A 24,302-nucleotide genomic window follows, 5' to 3' on the forward strand; every position below is an offset into this window, starting at 1 on the left:
TCCTCCAATTTCTTGATTGGGATCCCATTTCACAAGAAAGCCAGCACCTTGTTAAGTTGTATCTCCCCTATTGGCACAAATACAGGCAGGCTGCTCTGATATAAATCACTTTTTCCTGGCCAAACCTCTTTAAAAAATTAAACAATGCTTTGTTGCATACGAGTAGAGCTCAAGAGGACAACAAATCTATTGTCTAACAATTGGTAGATTCATGGTGGGGAGGGGGAGGAACAGAAGGTGATGCAATAATCCAATTTTCATTTACTTAAAAAAATGATGAGTCTGTTCTATTTTGGACTATTGAAAAACCTGGAAGAGTTTTGACCAATTATATCGTCTTGGTTAAGCACTCTTACTCTTGAGTCAATTAATCTTTTGCTTCAGTCAATATCTCTTTAGTAAACTGCACATTAGAAGCTTTCTAATGAATATTATTAGCTTTACATGCAAACAGAAAGTACTTATGGCAAAACAAGTAGTTAACACTCATCTTTGTCTCAAATCAATTTTTCTCTTTGGAGAAGTCAATAGTGGATGTGCTGCAGAAGGTTTGATCAGATGAGTCTCTGTTTACCAATAATCTCTAGAGCTATTAGACAGTATTTACCCAATATGTTACAAACTTGCACAAACGAGGCCATGAATTAGTTCAGAAAGTCTATTCAAATGAAATGAAGCTCAATGGGTAAGATATAATAACGTACAGCTATGATCATAAAGCATGTTTTGATTAAGCTGAACTATACGTCCAATGTACCTAATAAAAAATTGGCAGCCCTGACTGAGATCTTTTAATAGAGCAGATTAAAGACTAACTTGTCTGTGGGCTCTATGTCTAATAGGCTAGAGGTAAAGCCATAATAATTGACCACTGCAAAAAGGCTAGCTCATTTTAAGCATGTGGAATTTGTTTCCTTACCTTAAAAAAAGAAAGAGGAGACTAAAATTAAAATAATACCCTTTCAAAAAAGGAAAGAAAGAAGGGAAGGGAAGGAGAAAGAGAAAAAGGAAAGGAGAAAGAAAAAGGGGAAAGTAAAGGAAAGAGAGAAAGAGAAAGAGGAAAGGAAAAGAAAGGAGAAGAAAAAGAGAGAAAAGAGAAAGAGAACAAGGAAAGGAGAAAGAAAAGGAAAGGAAAGGATAAGAGGGTCAACAGTTATGCAGAAAGTGTCTGTTTCCTTTACCACATTTTCACCAGATTTAAAAGTAATTAATCTTCGTTTGCATTAATACAAAGATGTAAAACAGTGTTTAGAATAGAATAGAATAGAATAGAATAGAATAGAATAGAATAGAATAGAATAGAATAGAACAGAACAGAATCCTTTATTGGCCAAGTGTGATTGGACACACAAGGAATTTGTCTTGGTGTAAATACTGTCAGTATACATAAAAGAAAAGGTGCAAGGTTTGTCAACTCTGTCAACTTTAAGATGGGTTAGTACCCCGGTTGTTGAGTGAATCTGGCGTCTCCATTGATTTTGTTTGTCAGAAGTTCCCAAAAGTTGATCCCATGAGTCCAGGACACCACAACTGTCATAAATATGAATCAACTGTCAAGCATCTGAATGTTGATCACATAACCATGGGGATGCTGTTATGGTCGTAAGTGTGAAAAATGCTCACTTTTTCGGTAATGTTGTAACTTTGAATGGTCACTAAACAAACAGTTGTAACTTATGTTCAGGAGCACCACTTTCCAAGAACTCTGGGGAAGTCACAGTTCCAACATCTTCCCTACAAACTGCTTCATTTGCCGCAAGATAGCAAATGCGAAAAGGCACTCCGGAGGCTGTCAGTGCTTATAATTTACACCCAGTAGGGCCTACAACTCATCTTGGTTCCTGAAGCACAGTTCGCCAACTGCCTCTTTGGAGCCACCAGGGGTACTGTTCAACTAATGAGATTATTTGCAATTAAAGATTGAGCTTGCAGGGAAATCTTCCTTGCTTCTGGGCCAGCCCAGACAGTCTTCCTTCCTGTCAATAAATAATTCCACTCAGCTTCTGGCCTTGTTGCGGGGGCTTTTGTAATGATTAACTCTGCATACAGGAGCCCAAATGACCCCATGAATTAATCAGTGGTGTTTTTTCCCTCTCGCTCCACGAACAAAGTTCAAGTTCTCGGAGCAAGCAGCAATGGAGGCAAGGTTTAATTATTCCTGGAGCAGGGAGTAAATAAATCCCAGCTAACTCCATTTTTGAGATGGAAGTCTTGCCACCCATCTCTCCTGCATTAACCACCACCGTTTCTGCAACGCTAGTTCATTATCTAGCAACATTCAAAACAGGCATATGCCTTTCTAGGGATTGAAGATTTAGACCAGACTGCAGACGTGAGATTTTGCCAACAAATTATATTTAGAATCTTTTAAGGTAAATGTGATAAGGGAAAAAAAAAAAAAAGGAAGTCATTGGGAATCGTATCAATTGACTCTATTTATTTGTTAAATTAGTTAGCTGCTCAGATTTATAGCTTGTCCAATTTCCAAAACTCTAGACCAGAGTTACCCAAACTTTCCAGCTTCGTGGCCTGGTGGCTTGAGGAGAAGGGGTGGCGTGAGTGGGAGGGGGGGAAGCACGCAAATTGAGCTGCACACACATGCTTGTCGGCTGCCAATGGTGGTATTCAATTTTTTCTATTACCAGTTCTGTGGGCGTGGCTTGGTGGGCGTGGCAGGGGAAGGTTACTGCAAAATCCCATTCCCTCCTCATCCCACTAACCTGCTTTCCAGCTCCGTTCTCCTGTGCAGAGTAACAAAAGAAGACCTAGTCGATCAGCTGGGACTCGGGAGGCAGAGAAGAAATGGGGGCAGGGCCAGTCAGAGGTGGTATTTGCCAGTTCTCTGAACCACTCAAAATTTCCGCTACCGGTTCTGCAGAACTGGTCAGAACCTGCTAAATGCCACCTCTGTCCACTGTTCACGCACGTGTCCTCACCTGCCACTTCTGTGACCCGATTCCAAATAGGTCAAAGCCCGTTAGTGGGCCATGGTACGGGCAGGGCTGGGCTTCAAAATTTTTTAGCAAGGGGTTCTCAGCCCAGTTGCTAGGTGGGTGTGACCATAGTGGGCGTGGCCTAGTCGGCCTCCTGCACCACGGTGTGTGTGGGGTTTCCCTCCCTCAGGAGGCCTTTTTTAAGCCTCCGGGAGGGCGAAAATAGCCTCCCTGGGCTCTGGAGGCCCTCTGGAAGCCAGAAACGGATCTGTTTCCAGCCTTCCTGAACTTCTGGGAGGCCTGTTTTTTGCCCTCTCCAAGCCCTGCACTTACCTGCATGCAAAACAGATCGTGTGGGGACTCCTGGGAGGGCGGGGTGGGGTGGGAGGGGCCAGCCAGGAGTGGGATTTGAAATGTGCAGAATCTTAGCTAGGGGCTCTCCTGAACCCCTGCGAACCCCCAGCAGCCCACCCCTTGGTCCGAGGCTTGGGGACCCCTGCTCTAGACAGCTTACATGAAATGAGAGCAGAACCAGACATTCACAATATGACGTAAGAAATGAAATGAATACACTCAGCCAGCGCAAAAACATTTGAATGAGGTGTTTCACAATGTGAATTCAAACCCTTGAATTCAGAACTATTGGGTGTTTGCAAGGTTTCCATAACTGGACTAGGAACATCCAGTCGGCTGCTAGATGGCAGCAAGAAGAAATAAAGGTAAGTCCTCAACTTTATGACTGTTCAAAGTTTTGACGGACCTACCTGAGGGGTTATTTATGACCCAGATTCAATATCTGGTCAGTCATCCCCTCAGTCACATGATTGCCCTGTGAACACTGAGCAACCCAGCTGCTTTTAACGCCATTTGCAGTGTCCCATAGTCACATGATCGTGTTTTATGATGGTTTTACTGAAAACAGGCATTTACGTCCTGTTTTTGGCAAAACTGCAATCCATTGGTTTACTTAACAACTGCAATGTTCACTTAAGGATTGGATTTGCTTGCTGACCACGGTGATTTTTTTAATAGCCACCACAAAAAAGGTCACTCAATTGGCCTGGTTACATGGCTTACTTGTTTTATGACCATAAAAGTTGCGATTGTAATAGGCAGGCTTTATTATGGTCATAACTTGAGGAATACCTCAATATTATTCAATGTCAACTCATAAAATATTTCTGTGGTCTTTTAGAGTTGCCAACAGAAAGGGAGGGGGAAGCATCTTGTATTCCATAAATGTTTTCAAAGATAGTTTCTAGGTGACTAAGGTTTCTGCCACACAAAATTCTAACTGGAGAACATGATTGATGACTCTTGGCTATGGATGTGTCCCATTGGAGAATATGAATTATGATACACCCAGGGGGAGGGGGAAAGCCAGGGTCAAGGGTGACAATGAATTATGTGTCTCAGAATTGGCTACACCCAGGCAGCACCGGCATGTTTACTCCTAATAAATCTTTTAGTTTGAAAATCTGGCTAGGAACTCATGATTTCGTAGAAGATTTTACTCTGTTGGAGCCATTGTGTAGTTGTATAGGAGTATTGCAGCCCACATTTTGATAGTCCTAATAAGGACATCTCATTCAATTATTAAAGCAGCCATATCTTTTCCAAGGCTCAAACAGCTGCCCTAAACATGTTGTCCACTGTTTTATAACTGTGTACATAACCACTTTGGTTTTTTCCTAACTGGATGTGTCCACAGGGTATGTCACCAAAGTCAAGACGGCAGCCACCATAGTGCAATCAAACTCTGCTTGTTTTGGGTTTTATGTGTATTGCAAGTGACCCTTTCAAAAGATGTCACAATGTGTTAAAAAAATAAACCCCCAACCCATGGGTCCCCTTGTCCGTTGCAAAGCATCTTATTCCAATGCTTTTGCACAGCCCTAAAACACATGTCTAAATATTCTCCTGCTGCTTTTTTCTGCTGGATCTGCTGATGCAAAATATTGTCCAAATATTTTTGAAGAGGAACACAATCGTCAAATATTTTGCTGGTTTGGCAGTCCATTGTATTTTATTCTAGTCTGAGGCCTGCCTGACAGCATTTGACAGGTTACATGGTATTTTAGTAACAGGCAATAACTGGTGATTGCTCCACCACAATATTTAGTATTTTACTCATGTTTGATGTTTGACAAGATCTCCTACTTGGACTTGCATCTTTTCAACAAGAGGCAGTTTCCACATGTTGCAGAGCCAGCAATTTTGAAAACTAAAGGTCTCACCATATTTTTTTCTTCTGATGCAGCAGTGTTCTGCTATTTAAAAACCAAATGAATAATACAGACGAACTGAATTCACAGAAAAGAAGGATCTCTTTCTTCTCAAAACTCATGAGATTACAACATGCACCAGAGCTATAATTTTCCAAGCATGAAAAGCTGAGAGACTCCATAACAAGAGTTAAAAATCTGCCAAGCATTTCATTCCTGATTTTCTCCTGCTTTCCAACTCTCCTCCTCCTCCTCCTCCTCCTCCTCCTCCTCCTCCTCCTCCTCCTCCTCCTCCTCCTCCTCCTCCTCCTCCCTCCTCCTCCTCCTCCTCCTCCTCCTCCTCCTCTATTAGATTTTTATCTCACTGTGGGAAGCCTCCCCCACATTTTATTCCCTGCTTGGAACTAGACCTAGATTTTTCATCCAATATCACCTTTATTATTTTACAAGTAACTCAAGACAGTGAACGTATATAATACTTCTTCCTATTTTTCTCACAACAAGCTTGGAATGTAAGTTGGACTGAGAGAAAGTGATTGACCCAATGTCACCCAGTCAGATTTCATGCCTAAGGCAGAACTAGAACTGGGTATTAACACTTTACACAAAGTCATCGAGTTATGGTCACAATGGAACCTGACCATTAAGACTATAAGTCATAAATCGGGTCACCCATCATTCTCTGCTGCCAAGGAAGAGGTCTTCTGCATGCACACCACATGCCACAACTGGACTAACAGATAATTTCTATACCATTTTCCAATACTGTGATTGCCTTTGCAGTCACGCTTCATTTATTTTCGGGTTTATTCCTGAGCTCGCATAAGACATTGATCCAGAAGCAAATAGAAGAGGCTAAGTTTGCCATGCGAACTAGGTCAAGAATGGGCAGGAGAGAATTATTCAAGATTAAAAGGAACCAGCGTTAGCATGTTGTGTAAATAATACACTGACTTGTTTAGGTACGAAAATTTAAGCCCTTTGAGGTTGGCCAGAACAGGAAATCAAGGTTATAAATACAAATACTATTTTTATTAAAAGGTTGCAGTGACACAATCTTGCAAATCTGAAAGGGCCTCTCGCTTTCCTGCCTTCATGTTCAAGAGAATCAGGGAGGGTCAAGTCTGAAATGCTTTCTCAAATTATATTCCTGCTTTGGACTCAGATTTCTCTTACCTTGGTTGAGGCTCTTCTTCCTGTTCTTCAAAGTTATTCTCACAGCCCACATGAAAGATACCAGTCTGTATCCATTGACCTTCAGAACATGCCAAAATATTGCGCTGATTGATGGGAGCGTGTTGGGTTTGACCCAAAAGAAATCTGCTCTGCAAAGTTCATCAAAATTCTGCTGCTGTGGCAAAAACTTAACAATTTTTATCCCAAGCTGAGCTAAACTCCTCACACTTCCTACCTCAGCTGGCAAGAATAATGCTTAGATCGCTAGAAGAAAATGCAGATTTGCATACAGAGCAACTTGGTTCAAACTATGCTCAATCCTTAAAAACACTGGCAACGCATATCTATTCAATGAATTGATTTGTCAGATGGTTTTCAGTAACCATCATGCCAAGTTATAGATGCTGTAGATATTTAAAACTGTGTGTCCTTATCTGCTCTCGTGGAGAATTAATTATTCAAACGGAGAAGGCAGAGAATAGAAACCCCAGAGAAGAACATGAAAGGGTATGGTATATTTATTTAGCATATGTCATATCATATATGGACTAGGAATCAGGGGTGGGATTCTACCGGTTCTGTCTGGCTCTGTAGAACCGGTAGCCCTGAAGAGCAGCAGACATAGAACCAACAGTTCTATGTCTGCTGCTGTTTTGACCTAAACGCCTGCCTGGGCTCTTACCTGACCTTTATTTCCTGCTTTTTCAACCTCAGCTACTGTGCAAGGCACAGCTACAGTTGAAAAAGCAGGAAAAAAGTGCTTTTTCACATGCTGCTTCCCTGCACGCAGCGCTGCTCAGCTGTCCAGGCAGCAAGCTGACGAAGATTTACACACACACGCAGCGTGCAGGGAAGCACATCGTAAATCCCCGAACTGGTAGTTAACCCTGTTCGGATCCCACTCCTGCTAGCAATATATATCCACATTTCACCTAGATTAATAAAGCACAATAAAATATACATGTTAAAAAGATCTGTGTTCAAATACCAGTGTCTAGTCCATCTAAATGTCTATGTAGATTTTCAGTCATCCAGGTCATATAGTTGTATCAAAAGTGGGTTTTATTTTTGAAAGGCTTTTTTTTTGAGGAAGATGTTTTCCTTCCTTGCCTGGAAGCTTTATCAGTTCTATTGGATGCTGTGGGAGATGGAAGGACAGTTATTGACAGTTGAGATTAGTTGGGAGGGAGTAGGTTCTGACAGGATGGTATGGAGGCGTAATGGAAAGCTTGTGTTTTCTTTGTAGCCAATTGGTCTTAACACTCTCTGAGAGCTGTTGTGGTTACTTGGGGTTTGATCTGTGACCTCAGGGTCACCTGAATCAGAGGTGTGGAATCTTCTTGGAACAGCCAAAAGGACTGCATTGTAAACTGGGGATAAGTGCAGAGGTGGGATACGACAGGGTTAACTACCGGTTCGGTCATTTACGACAGGGGTCCCCAACCACCGGTCCGCGGACCGGTACCGGTCCGCGGAACAAGTCCTACCGGGCTGCTGGCTTGCTGGGTGCCGCCATCTTTTTTTGATGAAAAAGTGCTTCTGGTGAGCTTTTCCGGGTAGAAAGCTCACCGGAAGCACGTTTTCATCAAAAAAAGATGGCGGCGCCCAGCTGATGCCGGTACCGGGCCGCGGTGCCCAGCTGATGCCGGTACCGGGCCGTGGCGTATAAAAGGTTGGGGATCACTGATTTACGAGGTTCGGTGATATATGATGTGCTTCCCTACATGCTGTGAGCGCCTGTAAATTATCATCAGCATGCTGAGTGCAGAGAAGTAGCCTTTGAAACAGCCCTCTTTTCCTGCTTTTTAAACTGCAGCTGTGCTTCATTCGACAGCTGAAGTTGAAAAATCCGGAAATAAGGATCAGGTAAGAGCCCAGGTGGGCGGGTGGGCAAAAACATCAGCAGACATAGAACCGGTTCTATGTCTGCTGCTCTTCAGAGCTACCGGTTCTACAGAGGTGGACAGAACCGGTAGAAACCCACCCCTGGATAAGTCATGTCTTATTCCTCTAATCAAGGAGAGGTGCTCAATTCTGACATAGATGGCCACTTTGACCACTCTTTCAAACCAAAATATGGACTTTGTGGTCTTCAAAAGAGTGACCTCCCACCTGTCAGGACCTATCATTTCCCCCCTCCTCCTCCCAAAATAATTTCAACTGTCAATAATTGTCCTTCCATCTCCCACACCATCCAAAACAACTGATGAAGCTTCCAGGATAGGAAGCAAAACATCTTCTCTCTCAAAACAAAAAAACAAAAACCCAAGTCTAATTGCCTTTTCAAAAATAAAAAAAAACTCTTTTGATACATCTAAGGCCTTCTAGTTTGCCTCCTCATGGTGCACTCTGGATAGCATGATAGCTTGCACTAAACGAACTAGCAGCTGCTGGCAGACAGACTACTCTGTGTACTTTCCTGGCTCTCAAAAATACATGGCAACAAAGGAAGTGGTAATTATGGGGAGGATAAAAGTTACTCTCACTGATTTTTGGCATGTGCCCATGTTTTTGTCCAAATTTTCATATGATGGGAGTTGCTATAGTGGCTTAGAGAAATTCAGATAAAGGCTTGTGAAAACAAGGGTGACTCAAGCTTCTATTCCTCTAACCTCAGAGCTAGGCCCAGCTTCTTTAGCTTTTACCCTTGGGACCATTAATTGCTAAGCCTAGATAAATAAGCCTAACTAAAGAATGGTCAGAAAAGTATAAATAGGTACTCTAGGATTGCCCTCTGCACGCGAATACCTCAGGTGTATGGAATTCTAGTAATACCAAGCTTGGCTGCTGCTGCTAAGAATTCTGGGAAATGAAGTCCACAACCCGTTGAGGAAAGCAGTCCTACAATATTGAATACCCTTTCCTCAAATGCCTGAAAAGAGCTATAAGATCACCTAGAATGGAATGGATGCTCACAACACACTACTAGAGCAACCAAAATGGAGTTGGCTAGGTCATGGTGCAGCATATTGTGGGACCTCAGCTATTTTCTGTGAAGCATTTATTATTAATATTAGATGTAGATGGGTGGACTGGTGTGATGGCCTAGAGGTGAAGGCTCTTGCTTCCCACTTGGAAGGTTGGGAGTTCAATCCTAGGCAGCATCCGATATTTCTCTAACAGGGCTCAAAGAAAAAAAAAAATCTGCTGTGAACTTTGTGTAGATGTCAAGAAGGGCATCCAGCCAGTTAAATGCCCAGCTCCATTTAATCACCACTACTCTACCCTGAAGCAAGGGATTATGGATCGTAAGCAGAAAAATAATAATTAGATGTAGATGGTTATCAAATCAGAAAGTCCCAAGAACTAAGCCTTCATTTTAAACCCCAAAGCTTTCCCTTCCAAATAAATCACTAAGCATTGCCTCCTTTGCAAGTACGGTCTGAGCAGGAAACTGTATATTTCTGTGCTTCAAATGATGTTTGAGTGTTAACGCTGTCTTCTCTCCCACGCCCAGAGCGCTTTCCCTGCATCCTACACCCACTTTTTAGCAGATATTACAGGTTATCAGAATACCCTGCTGGGACTATGATTGCTTGGGCAACTTTTCACATCTCGATGGTGCCCCCAGAGAGCAGCACGAGGTCAACGTTTCTCTCTGCCAGTCCTACACACCAGCCGAGCGGCTGTCATCAGATGATGATCTTTGTCTTACGATGGCAATTGCCCATCATTTGTTTCACATCAAGGTTTTGCCGTTAAGAGATTGTTCAGGAGGAGCAGAATTTCTATTGCTCTGTCAATCACAGCCCAGCTATGGAGGGCTGCACACAATTTCACCAAGTAGATCATTTTGATAGTGGCTCACATTCACTTGAGATGAACCCTGACTGGAGAGTTGCCTTAAACCTAAATTAAAATATAGACCTACGCAAGATGAGTTTTGCCCACTTGAACTGGTAAATGTAGCCCAAGGTCTCAAAGTAAATAACTCTTCTACTCTTGCGGGCTACAACATCAGACATTCCTGATCTCTCCATATTTTTTTTCTTTCTTTCTGCAGTAAGTTCTTTTTAAAAAAGAAAAAAAAAAGAAAAGAAAAACCTCTTTGCATAGAGATAGTCCTGGACTTAGTTCATTTAGTTGACAGTTCAAATTACAACAGCACTGAAAAAAGTGGCTTATGACCATTTCTCAGACTTAGGACCATTAGGTTCCTGCTGGACATGTTCGCTGGTGCTGCTGCCACGAGGCAGTTGTTGAGGGATGGATGGCCTGGCTGCGGGGGCCCTGAGGTAAGCCAGTGTGGGACACACGGGGCAGCTCCATCCCCTCACCTGCCTCGCCTCACCTTGTATCAGCGGTACCATGAGCAACCAGATGGAATGGATGGTCAGCCAGCTGCATAGGCTCTTAAATAGGGCTTATTTTGGGAGTAGGGCTCATATTAGGCTCAAAAATAAAAATCAGGGTAGGTCTTGTTTTCAGGGAATCATGTTATCTATCATCTATCAGTCTGTCTGTCTGTCATCTTATCTAGCTATCTCATCTGTCTGTCTGTCTGTTTAAACTCATGTTGATTGCATTGATGACTCTACCTAACCATCTCATCCTCTGCCAACTCCTTCTCCTTTTGCCTTTCATCTTTCCCAATATCAGGATCTTCTCCCCTTGGAGACATCTTGCTGTATTGCAAATAAAAGTTTGCAAGTCTGTTTGGAGGCCTAGTAGGCTTTTGATTGCAACATAAGACTAATATATGCACTGGACTATGGTGATTGGCTAAATGCTTTATTTCAATATTTATTTAAAATTAACACTCTTCTGTGAGTCCCCATAGCTGTAGAATATTAATGGTGAAGCTCACGGCTATTGGTTATTATTCATTTGTTGCATGCTTTATGTTTATTTTACAGCAACTAAAAATGAAGCGCAGATTAATTATATGCAAAGTGTCCACATGAATCATTCATGGTGGTGCTGTTTTGCATACCTCATTCTTTTGGAAGTGTATAATTTTACCCTCTGACAATAGGAATGTTTTATCCAATCTCTCCCCACCCCATGTTTCCATTTAAATCACAGGTTCATTTAAATCACACATTGCTATCAGATTTTGTCTAGCAGCTGCTTCTTCTATCACTTCCTCCTATGTTTTAGAAAGGCAGGCACTGCTATATTATCTCCCCACCTCCGTTACAGTTGAGGACTTTTCACACATTACAGAAACACAAATCTAGGTCTACCACCAACTATATGCTCAACAGGGAGCTGCAAGCCAGCATGATTCCCTGGTGAGAATACTTAGCAGTTTTTAGTTGACCTTGGATTTTATATGCTTTTTTTTGGGAAAAGCATTCTGTGCTTTGATTTAATTGCAGCTATATTTTAGTTTGCTACTAGATGCTTGGAACAGAAAGGGAATTATAACCATATAAACATCTTTGAAGACATATCTCTCAAAGGGGTACTGTAGGAAGTGGCTTTGTCATACATGCTGCAGGAAGTGATGTTTTTAAAACATCAAAGTAACTGCTTGTTTATCTCTGCCTCCAGTAGCAGAGATTTAGAAAGATTTCTATGCATGCAGCTCCCTTCCTCCCTTCTTTTATCAAAATATTCCTTCCTTCCTTCCTTCCTTCCTTCCTTCCTTTCTTCCTCCCCTCCCCTCCCTCTCATTTTTGGAGTTATCCAACCTGGCAACCTTCATGTGAAGTAGGACATGTTGTACACATTTTAGGGGTCTTTTTATTCGGGAATTCCAGGCAGATCTTGGATTGGATAACATCTCATGTGGAGAAATGGTAGTCTGCTGATACCTCTAACTGAGTTGGAAAAAAACCTGAAACATACTGAACTCAAGAGTGTCATCTGCTCATGGAGTTAACATAAAACTGTCCCCTAAAAGAAGCCCTTCCAGATGTTGGCTTTCAGCTCAACATCCCAAATGATCAAGACCATTGTTTGATCCATTGGAGTGGTTTAAAGAAGTAGTGATGCAACCTGATCCAACCCAGCTCCATTGATCTTATCCAATGTTGTCTACCAGCCTTGGCAGCTCTTCAAGACTCTTGAAGATATTTCCAATTATTGAAGATGACCTTGAAGGAGAAATTTAGCAACTGTTACAGAAACACCAGTTTAGCATGGAAAGGAGGAGGGTGTTCCAGTCAGCAATAAATGTTCATATTGCCTTTTCCTTAATCAAACAAGTCAAATTGGCCATCTCAGCAAGTTTTATCATTTTCATCAAGAAGCTCTGTCAAGCTTTCAAGATTCTGTTATTGTACCCTTTAACAATGGAATAGTGTTTCTGTAGTTCTTGCTGTGTGTTTCTCCTGATTTGTCCTCCCCATCCCCCTGCACTGACAATTACTAGCTTTAAAAATGCCACCCTAAAATTAAGTTTTATTCCTGATAAATAACAAAGATCCATCTATTTTTTTCCTTGCATTTTTATTTTTATTTATTTATTTATTTGATTTGATTTGCCAATTGTTTACAAGATAATAAGTATAAGTGTATACATAGTTGTGAATACATGAAATGGGTACATATAAGAAAAATAAAAGAATAAGAGAAACAATAGGACAGGGACGGTAGGCATGTTGGTGCGCTTATGCACGCCCCTACAGACCTCTTAGGAAGGGGTGAGGTCAATAGACAGTCTAAGGTTAAAGTTTTTGGGGTTGGGGAAGAGACTATAGAGTCGGGGTAGAGTATTCCAGACATTGACCACTCTATTGCTGAAGTCGTATTTCCTGCAATCAAGTTTGGTCATAGGTTTACTTTGAGTTTGTATCTATTAAAGTGTGCTCTTGTGTTGTTATGGTTGAAGCTGAAGTATTCATTGACAGGTAGGACATTGCAATGTATGATTTTACATATACCATGCTTAAGTCAGACCGAAGACGGCGTAATTCAAAGTTTCTAGTTCTAGAATTTCAAGTCTGGTGGCATAAGGTATTCTGAGTAGAAGAGTGGAAAGTCTGCATTCCTGGGATTTCTTGGTGGCCCTGTGTGGCATGCACATAGGGCCCTGAACTCCCCACTGTGTTTTAATGCATAATAAGACTGAGAACATCAGCCCAAAACTGAGCATAATTCCAAAAAGATTTTGTTAAAAAAATGTAAAAAGTAGATTGGCCTATGAGAATCATTTTTCAATTCTTCAGGAAACAAGATACATTCCCCAAAGCCAGAAGATTTGGACATCATCCACTGAGATAGGTTTTTAATGGCATGGATTTAGCTTACAGTTCTTATACAAAGTGATGGCTAATTTATTAGCTGGGAGTGGTCATTTGATCTCATGTACAAATGCAAACAGGCTAGACAGACAATGGCAATGAGATAGCATCTTGGATAGCACTTGGAAGCTGCAGACTAATTTAGAGACAAGCTTTATGCAGCTCTCTCCTCTAATATTTTGCATTCCTGTCCCAACCTCTACTGCCCAAGTTAACTCACCTCACCCCACTTCTCCATATGAAGAATGGTTGCAGGAATTGGGTATGTCTAGTCTAGTGAAAAGAAAAACTAGAGGTAACATGTTAGTAGTGTTCCAATACTTGAGGGACTGCACAAAGAAGAGAGGATCAACCTACTTTCCAAAGTATCTGAAGGCAAGACAAGAAACAATGGATGGAAACTGAACAAAGAAAGAAGCAATCTAGAACTAAGGAGAAATTTCCTGACAGTAAGAACTATCAAACATTGGAACAGCTTGCCTTCAGAAGTTGTGGGTACTCCAACACTGGAGGCTTTTAAGGTTTCCTGCCTGAGCAGGGGTTGGAATAGATTCTAGAAAACCTTCCAAGACCTTTCCCACTCTGTTATTGTTACATCTAATGCTATAATTGGCTTTTAGTTCTGCACTGACCAAATCAATGTAGGAATTTCTTTGGGAGCTCTCCGGGGTCCTGGATTGCTTGAACAAACTGTCTAGATAGAATAATGTTTCCTAACGTTGGCCATTTCCAGAAGTATGAACTGGCAGAATTCTTATCAATGGCCATCTTGGCAGTGGAAATTCTGGGAGATGAAGTCCACAAAGCTAGTAATGGCTAAGGTTGGGAAATGCTGATCTAGAAGTTAAAATCCGCCAGTACATTATGGTCTTGGGTACTCATCCCTTGGATATGGAACAGGAGAACATCCAGATAGGATAGCCAATTGTATCTGCTCATGATACCTCTGCAATCCACCAGATAAATGCAGAATCGTATTTGGAGAGTGGGGGGGAAAAACACCAACCCAACAAAATTGCAATATTTCCCCACCCCCCTTGTCACTGCTTCAAGAAGCAGCAACTGCCACATTAGAGCAGATTTAGGACAAAGGGTAAAGAAAGCAGAAGGAGGAGGAAAAAGGATCAGCTAGTAACTGGAAAGCTTTCAAGAAGATTTTGAGTCAGGGAAAAAGGGAGACTGTAAAATCCCTCTTGAGTTACAGTAAACTGCCTGCATTCATTCTATTGACACTCCAGAGATGGGAGGCTAAAAACATCTGCGTGCAATCCAATGTGAAGCCATCCCTCCAGAACCCTGAAAACCAACAAAATTGCCACACAAGGGAGAATTTGGCTCACTGGGTGATCAACATAAAAGCAAGCAAGCAGGGAGAAAAATCATATCTTCTATCTACTCTTTTTTTTTTTTTTTTTGCATCTATTTAACTATGCTGCTGACTTTACACATAGCAGATTATTTTTAAGGAACCATATTTCTTTCCACCTCTCCCCTGCTCTTTTCCATCTCACCGTCAAAGTGTAGACTACAAGCTCCTTCGAGGAGCAACCTGTAATTTCTGTCTTTATTCCTCCTGGCTGTGCCACCCATATTGAGGGTGGCTATAAGGTTATACAATTACCACATTTGGGACAATCAGACCATATGTCACTGCTTTTAGCACCAGCATACATCCCTCTTAGGAGACGGGCTCTGCCTATAATAAAGACAGTGGAAACTTGGCCAGAAGATACTTCCCAACAACTTCAGGATTGTTTTGAGAACACAAATTGGGACATCTTTTACCACCCTGACCTAGAGGTGCACACTGCAACTGTTCTGTGCTATATCAAACACTGCACAGATACTATCACTGTGGATAAATGTATTAGGATCTATCCCAATCAGAAACCCTGGATGACCAAGGAAGTCCAGCGCCTCTTGCGTGACAGGACCAAGGCCTTTAGGTCCGGTGATGGGGCAAGATACAGTGTTGCCAGAGCTAATCTGAAGAAAGGTATTCGGAAGACCAAGACTGATTATAAGAGGAAGATTGAGGATAATTTTATAGCAATAGCATGAGGCAGGTGTGGTGAGGGATTCAACAAATTACCAACCATCAACTGACCAATGTTATCCCTGCTGAGGGGGATGCTTCATTGGCAGAGGAACTGAATCATTTCTTTGCTCGCTTTGAAGTGGAGACATCAGAGACAGATAAAATACAACCACCAGCCAATTGTAGCCCCCACCTCATTGTGGAGGAACAGGAGGTGATGAACATTCTGAGGGCTGTGGACCCTAGAAAGGCTGCCAGTCCTGACGGTATCTCTGGCCAAGTGCTTAAAGACTATGCTGATCAGTTGGCTGGAGTCTTTACCAGGATCTTCAATCGGTCTTTATTCCACTATTCCATCTTGTTTGAAGGCTTCCACCATTGTTCCGTTGCCAAAGAAGTTCCCTATCAACAACCTCAATGATTACAGACCAGTGGCACTCATCATGAAGTGCTTTGAAAAATTGGTCTGCCGGCACATCATTTCTGGTCTTTCGCATACATTTGATAAACACCAGTTTGCATACAGAAAAAAATAGATCTACAGAAGACGCTATCGCCATCACTCTTCACACTGCTCTGACTCATCTAGAACAGCAGGGGGGCTATGTGAGGATGCTTTTTGTGGATTTTAGCTCTGCGTTTAACACATTTCTTCCACATAGACTAGTGTCTAAACTTCTGGACCTTGGGCTTTCTAATTCAATCTGCCTTTGGAGTATGGATTTCCTGTCTGGCCACTCACAGAGGGTCGGATTAGGTAATCATACCTCTTCAGCTCTTATTCTTAACACTGGTACATCACAGGGTTGTGTGTTGAGTCCCTTACTTTATACTCTTTATGTGCATGACTGCATTCTCACTCATGCTAGTAATACTATTGCTAAATTTGCAGATGAAACAACAGTGGTGGGACTTATCTCCGGTGGGGATGAGTCTGTCTACCGAGATGAGGTAGACCGGTTGCTTTCATGGTGTGGAGACAATAACTTGGTCCTCAACACTAATAAGACCAAGGAGCTTATAGTGGATTATAGAAGGAACAGATCAGACATCCAGCCCTTGCTTATCAATGGAGACTGAGTGGAGCAAGTGGCCAGCTTTAAGTTTCTGGGTGTTACCCTAAAAGAGGACCTGACCTCACATTGCAGCCCTGGTCAAAAGGGCCCAGCAGAGATTATACTATCTGAGATTTCTCAGAAGACAACAACTGGATGAAAAACTGCTGGTGACCTTCTACCGCTGCACCATAGAGAGCATCTTAACTTACTGCACCTCTGTATGGTTTGCCAATTGCACAGTGGCAGATAGGACAGCACTCCCGAGGGTTAACGTCATTGCCCAGAAGATCATTGGTTGCCCTCTCCCCTCTTTGGAAGAGCTTTATAGCTCCCGCTGTCTTAAGAAAGTTCAAAACATTCTTAAAGATCCATCTCATCCTGGGCACCCTTTTTTTGAACTATTACCATCTAGCAGGTGGTACGAAATAATAAAAACAAGGACAAATAGGCTGAAAAACAGCTTCTATCCCAGGGCAGTAGCTCTTTTGAATTCTGCTATATAGTGCAGTGTTGGTGCGGTGTCGGGGGTTTCCGGTTCAATGTGTGAAGGGTGAAGGATGTGAGTTTGTGTTTATTTTTATGGCCATGGTCATGATGTGCACTGACGATGGTGTTTGATTTCATTGTACAAGGTGCAATGACAATAAAGTAAACTAAACTCTTTTTTTTGCATTTTTAACTATGCTGCTGACTTTACAAATAACAGATTCTTTTTAAGGAACCACGTTTCTTTCCACCTCTCCCCTGCTCTTTTCCATCTCACCGTCAAAGTGTAGACTGCAAGCTCCTCCGAGGAGCAACCTGTAATTTCTGTCTTTATCCCTCCTGGCTGCGCCACCCATATTGAGGGTGTTGCGTGTCTTAATAATACAGAGCAACTAAAAACAAGATAGAAAACAGACTTTAATAATACCTTGAGCCACAAAATGAAGAGATCATGGATGCTTAGAGGAAACAACAGTAAAAAAAGAAGGTGGCAGACTCTAGGCTTCTCTGCAACAGAAACTTAGCTAAGATTCTATCTGAGGATGGTAAGGGGTAAACGTAGGTTCTTAGTTTCGGACTAAGTGTTGCTACCTATTCTATGCAACTGAAAGATGTCTGTTTCTTTACCTTTGCCTCCTTCTCATTTCAATCCTCGGATAGTGATGCTAATTGTTGATGAGTCCCCATCCTCCTTAGAGGAAGTATGTTCAGTGTGTGTTTGTGTGTACATATGTAATGCAAGAAAAATCCTTACAAAATAAAATAAAAGATGATAAATCTAAGTATTGGAAAACTTCCTGGGAATATGTGTAAATATATGAGTTAATATTTTTAGAATTGACACTCAGTCTCTCTCTTCCTCCGTCTCTCTCGTCTCTCTTCCTCTCTCTCTCTCTCCCTCTCTCCTCCCTCTCTTTCTCTCTCTCCCTTCCTCCTCTCTCCTCTCTCTCTCTTTCTCTCTCCTCTCCCTCATCTCTCTACTCTCTTTCTCTCTCCTCTCCCTCATCTCTCTACTCTCTTTCTCTCCCTCCTCTCCCTCCCTCCTCTCTCTTTCCCTCTCTCTCCCTCCCCCTCCCTCCTCTCTCTCTTTCTCTTTCTCTCCTCTCTCTCCCCCTTCCCCACCCACACACACAGAGGACAGGAGGGAGGAGAGAGAGAAAGAGAGAGAGAAAGGGAGGCTTACATTAACATAATATAATTCAGCACAGGCGGCCATCTGTTTTAATTGAGCAAGCTTATTCATATAAAGCTCTGCACTGCTAATCTTGTTTAGATTAATGTTAATGTTCTATTAAAAGGCAGTTTATCATTTCACAATGCAGAGTTAAAAGAAGCACACCCAGTTTCTGCCATTAAGGCAGGGGAAAGAAAATGGATAGCTCATTACGCAGCTATTGATCTCCCTACAATGCAACTATTAAGGCTGGGAAGTTTTGCTGGAAAGGAACTTATGATCTTCCACCTTAAGGTTGATTGCCCATAAATGCGGATGAAAAGTTTTGCCTTTGCAAGTTGGAAGAATTGAAGTGCTTAGTAAAACATTCTGAGACATATTCCAAACTATGAGTGGCACTACAAGTAGGATCTAATGATATAATCCTTTCACATCTTCAAGTGGAAGGCAAGAGAGTAGGGGTTCCCCTACTAACTGTCACAACTTATGTGGGGAATACAAAACATCTCCCTCACTTTATTTTATATCCTAATGAGAACTCCGACCTTTGACTGTTTCCTAGAAATATGTTTATTCACTAAGAACAATCCCAAATGCATCCTAAAGCAGTTCAGTCTGCAAGCCACAAAGAATGTCATGGCATTTGAATCAACATAACCTGCCATGACAACAAATACTGTTTTTTTTTTTGCCATTGTTTCCAATTTGGATGCATTTTTCTGAGCAACCTCCAATACAGAGCATCTCCAGTTCTCCAAGAATAAACAGCCCAAATCCCCTCCGAGGTCTGGGACCTCCACTGAGACTTGTCAACCAGTTTGTTGGTCCAATTTCAGGGCTTGCAAGGAGAAGTCACAGGAATTGTCCAAGTTCAGGGGGTCATTTTCAGTGAAGCCAGCCGCAAACAAGCTGCAGACTAATCTTCCAGGCAATGAACAATTAGCCCACCTGACAGATAACTGGCTGCTCCAAACACAAAGATAAACACTCTTCACAACTGAATTAAATCCACAAGCTGCAGAGTCCCAGAAACACAAACAACCATCTGGCCACGATCCACACACATTGCTTCCAGCAATGCCTCCCTCTGTCTGCTGTGCTAAATAGCTCCTCCTGACCGTTTCCCCATCAATCTGGCTGATCTCCGCCTCTCTACCCTGCACACTTTAGCATCCATCAGGGCTGGCAGCTCCTCCTCCTCTTCCTCATTGGCCTGCGAGCTCTCCCCAGCCGAGGCATGTTCTGCCGGCAGCTCAGGGTCAGCAATACCAGATGTGCCAGGAATGCTCTCATTCTCCCCTGAGGCCTCAGGAACATCACACATTAAAATGGGAGCTGGTTAGCTTGGTTTGGCTTAATGGGACTGCCCTTGAAGACTGCCCAGAAACAAACTTCCGATGCACAGAATGCATCTGTCCCTTTGATTATAGGCCAGGCTCATATTTGTCATATTACATTGGTATTACAAGAACATCACTGGCTATCGGTATATTTCCAATACAATTCAGGATACTAGTGATCACCTGCACTGTCCTTTGTGGCTTGGGATCTGCGGATCTTTGAGACTTCCTGTTGCAGGCAGAATCTGCCCACCCAATGCATAACAGCAGACTGCTATTAAGAATCTTCTCCAGTTGAGATATCAATCGGCACATGTACAAGAATGGACATTATCTCTTAGAGCTCCTTTCCAATGGGATAGTTTGTTTCCAGAGGCTTTCTAGAAGCCTCTCACTCAGTTGACATACCATTCTATTCTTCAAAAGCCTATAGGATTGCATGCACTGTAATAATAGCAAATATATGTAATGTATTATTATTATTTTATTTACTCTGCAAATCACTCCATACCAGTTGAATCTGTTTTGCTGGACTCGATACACCCAATAAATCAATAAATATGTGAATTGATCACTGTGGTTCATAAACCAATAATTTGTACGAGTTGACCAGGATGAGCCTGAGGGAGGGGTTAAGGGTGTCATTAGTTTGGAGTCTCTTTGCACCCACAAGAGATCTAAGACCAGCCCTCCCCAAATTTTGTTGACTCTTATTCTGTTGACAATCAAGTTGCCTTGATTGTTAGCAATTCAGATTGTTGTTTAGAGATAGCATGGAATAAACTTGTACTCATTTGAACAATCCTGGTTCCTGATTCCTTGAGCTGGACACAAGTATGGCTTACAATAATACGTACATTCAGATAATTGTGATTTTGTCAGTTAATCCTGGTTAAAGAAGTTGCAGCTTAATATAAAGGATTCTATTCTTCTTCAATCCAAGGACTGTCCATACAGACTAGCTGGCAAGCTACAGAAGGCCTTGGATAATGTCTCCAAAGAGACAGGATTAATATAGCATTCTGTTTTTCTACAGATTAATGACTTGGAATCAATCTTTCCAGGGCTATATATTCTTCTGCATCCTACAAGATCCTCCATGGATGATGGGTGACACTTTCTATCTATGTTTCTAATGAAGAAAGCAGGAGGGAACATATTAGCAAAGAAATAGACTAGATAACAGCCCTTAGGCAAACTGAAGAAGGATAAATTGAAACTAACTAAAATTGAATTCCCCTCTCCAAAAAGACATGTGCACACACACACACAAAATATCTCTTGCAGTGGAAAGGCTATTCCACTCTCCTCTAGATTCTATTCCAATTTGGAACCTAAATGGCATAATTTAGAATTAATTGTGCCTGCTCGAGCAACAACAACACAAAAAAGAACAAAAGAAAAGAAAGTGGTACTAAATCGAGCAATTGCCAAGTTCGTGCATTGATTATTTTGCTATAAAAATGCAGAGATAAAATAATTAGCATTCCAGTTATCTTCATCTAAGGGTTTTGTAACAGCTTGCAAGCATTTATTAAACACCACCATGCATCTGTTTTTGAAAGCAGCGACTCAGAGGGGAAGAGGGCATAAATGATCATTGTAGATAACTGCCTGATTAAAAAAAACTCAGTTCCATTGCTGCAGCTAAAAATGCTGATGCGATTCTTGGACACGATGTGATTGGAGTGGACATAATTGAACAAGGAAAGAAAGAGGAAAGAATTAGCGCCAGTTTAATATGTGCTGCATGGTGAAGTTTGAAGGGTAGGGAAAAGATCAGAGTTCAAGTTTAAGATGTTCTCAACATGTAAAGTTTCAAGTCACTTGAGACTTTCAGAAAGAGATTGGACTGCCATTTGTCAGAAATGGTGTAGGGTCTTCCGCTTGGGCGACGGGTTGGACTAGATGACCTATAAGGTCCCTTCCAACTCTGATTATCTGTTATCTGTTAAGTTGGAGCCAGTAGTGGAAACCAGAGAGTCGCTAGCAGACCATCTAGGAAATTAAATATATCCTGTGCTCACGATTAAAGGCCTGAAGAATTCTAAACTGACAGTACAAAACTAAGTGGGGCTTAAATGATTGAAACTGTCATGCCTAGGTTTGGAGGGCACCGTAAGAAAGATCAGCTACCAAGTATGGCCCAGGTAGCATAATTTAGAATGCACAAATTTAGGAGAGTTATTTATTACATGTAACATTTAATTACATGTAACATCTATAGCCAAGGCAGATCAAAACAGAATGTTGTACAAAGTTAGCAGCCACCCCTCCTAGAAGAATGAAATATTTTGAGAAATATGTTTAAAAAGGCAGGATAAAATATTTCCCCTAAAAGAGAAGTAAAAATCTTAAAGGAAACAGAATCCCAGAAAGCAGCTCCCTGTCCTCAGCAGATATTTGGTGCCCATTAAGAAAGACTGGGCCAGCCTAACTACAAGACAAAAGACCTCCAGCTCCAGGGTGATGGGATTAAGATATGACCCCTCAGGACATAATAGTATTAGCCCTCTACCATCTAGCAGCAGAGCTCGCCACATGGCATAACAAGCCCCTTCATTGCATCATCTCTGTTGCACCACACCCTCCAGGCTTCAACCAAACTTAACTCAGACAACCTACAAAGTTAGCTATGACCCCTACAACAGCCAATAGAATACATGCTCTTGCACAGGAACAGGAAGCTCAAGTTCAAAGCCTAAGAGAGGGTATAAAACACCCCCTCTCTCAACTCCATGTGGTCAGCTACCCAGAACCATGTGCTTGGTGGTTCTGCTTCACCACTAAGCCATCTTTTCAATCAGCCTCCATGTTTCCAGTGTCTTCCTCCCAGCTCGGAACTGAACCAGATGGATATTTCTTCCAACAATGTCATACATTTTAAAAGGTAGCCCCAAGTCAAGTAATTGGACAGGTTTCAAAACTATCATCCCTCTTGAGTATCAGCAGAGGTTTCAGGAATGCTCTTTATTGCTGCAAAATATAAGAGAACTTCAAAAGCCTACTAGAATTTCTCTCTATTCCATCTTATACCAAACAAAATCAAGGCAGGGTTATTTTAACTTTCTTTTTCATGTGCTTTTCCTTCACTGAACCTCCTCTTCTATTAACAGTTTATTCATTCAAGCCTCCCAAATTAAACCCCAAGCTTAAATCCCCATTGCCAAAGTTTAAATTCCATCACAAAAAGCTTCCTGAAAGGAACATTCAATTCACAAGACAAAATGGCCATCAGCCCCTCCACACATCACAAAGATATCTCAAGAGATATGGTGCCACCAACCAAGGGCCAAGTGGTGTCCATTATTGATTTATTTATTTGTATCCTGCCTTTATTGTTTTTACAAGTAACTCAAGGCGGCAAATATATCTAACATACTTTCTTCCTCCTGTTTTCCCTACAACAACCCTGGGAGATAAGTTGGATTGAGGGAGAGTGACTGACTGAAAGTCACCCAGCTGGTTTTTATGGCGAAGGTGAGACTAGAATTCACTGTCTCTTGTGATTGGTCCAAAGTCACCTAGCTCGTTTTCATGACTAAGGCCGGACTAGAATTCACAGTCTCCCAATGATTGGTCCAAAGTTACTAGATGGTTTTCATGACTAAGGCGGGACTAGAATTCACACTCTCCCAGTGATTGGTCCAAAGTTACTAGCTGGTTTTCATGACTAAGGCGGGACTAGAATTCACAGTCTCCCAGTGATTGGTCCAAAGTCACCTAGATGGTTTTCATGACTAAGGCGGGAGTAGAATTCACAGTCTCCCAGTGATTGGTCCAAAGTCACCTAGATGGTTTTCATGACTAAGGCGGGACTAGAATTCACAGTCTCCAGGTGATTGACCGAAAGTCACCCAGTGGGCTTTCATGGCTAGAGCTCATGGACTCCAGGTTTCTAGCCTGGCACCTTAACCACTAGACCAAACTGTCTCTCAGTCTTCTTTATCATCTGCAAGATCTCCTCAAGTGACTGTGACGCTTGAGAGTGAGTGCGGGAGGATTAATACCATTTTCCCATTTAACTAGCGTCTACTCTCTTTAGGGCTTTCCTATCTTTTCTAAGGCCCCAGGAGGGACTCAGTTCTGCGTTACAATCTATATTCATGTGCACGTTTTGTCTGTGATTTAAATTATAATGAAAGATATTATGTGAGCTTTGGGGAAGCAGCATTCTGAAATTAACCGTGGCCCCTCCAGTCTGCCAACATATTCCCAATGTGAACTTTAGCGCTGAATGAGCCATCCACCTGTGGAGTAACCTTTTGTAGAGAGCATACCAATTTTCTGATTATCCAGATGCTTCCAGGGTCCCCACGGTCAATCAGATTAATGAGTTTGCAATGTAATTATTTGGAGGAAGATGCAAGGGGAAACCAATGCTGAGGTTTACTTAGAATCAGGCCTTGCTGATTCTCCTCTTGCGCCCTAGGTCTACTAAATGGACACTAAATTGATAAGGTATTTGACAGAATTGACCTATTTGGGCTTACAAGGAAGCTGAATAGATCTAAGACAGGGTGGCTTGTGGTGATTACACAGATAGGTCAGCGAAGCTATCTTGGGCATCATTTTTGATGTGGTTTGCCAGTACTTCTTCAATGTTTAGTGCATCATTGAGAGGATCCAAAGTGGTTGGTTTTCCCACTGGCTTTTAGGCCTAAAAAACAACTCAGATTTGT

General features: G+C 42.0%; 1 protein-coding gene across 3 annotated transcripts in view; it reads right to left on the bottom strand.

The window, feature by feature from the left end:
• The window catches only part of CDH4 (cadherin 4), a 1,066,699-nt gene that overhangs the window by 409,973 nt on the left and 632,424 nt on the right, over positions 1 to 24,302 (bottom strand). Inside the window, exon 1 of one of the 3 annotated variants that reach the window (XM_087959222.1) lies at positions 6,335 to 6,407. The exons of the other annotated variants lie outside the window; for them this stretch is intronic. Within the exon in view, the coding sequence (XP_087815348.1) occupies positions 6,335 to 6,386 (52 nt within the window). The 5' untranslated portion in view covers positions 6,387 to 6,407. Of the gene's footprint in view, positions 1 to 6,334; positions 6,408 to 24,302 lie in introns of those variants that run through there. 3 annotated transcript variants of the gene reach the window in all.

This window comes from Notechis scutatus, chromosome 3 (assembly GCF_049901735.1).
Source record: "Notechis scutatus isolate UNSWTSFEM ecotype Mainland chromosome 3, rNotScu1.2, whole genome shotgun sequence".
NCBI lineage: Eukaryota > Metazoa > Chordata > Lepidosauria > Squamata > Elapidae > Notechis > Notechis scutatus.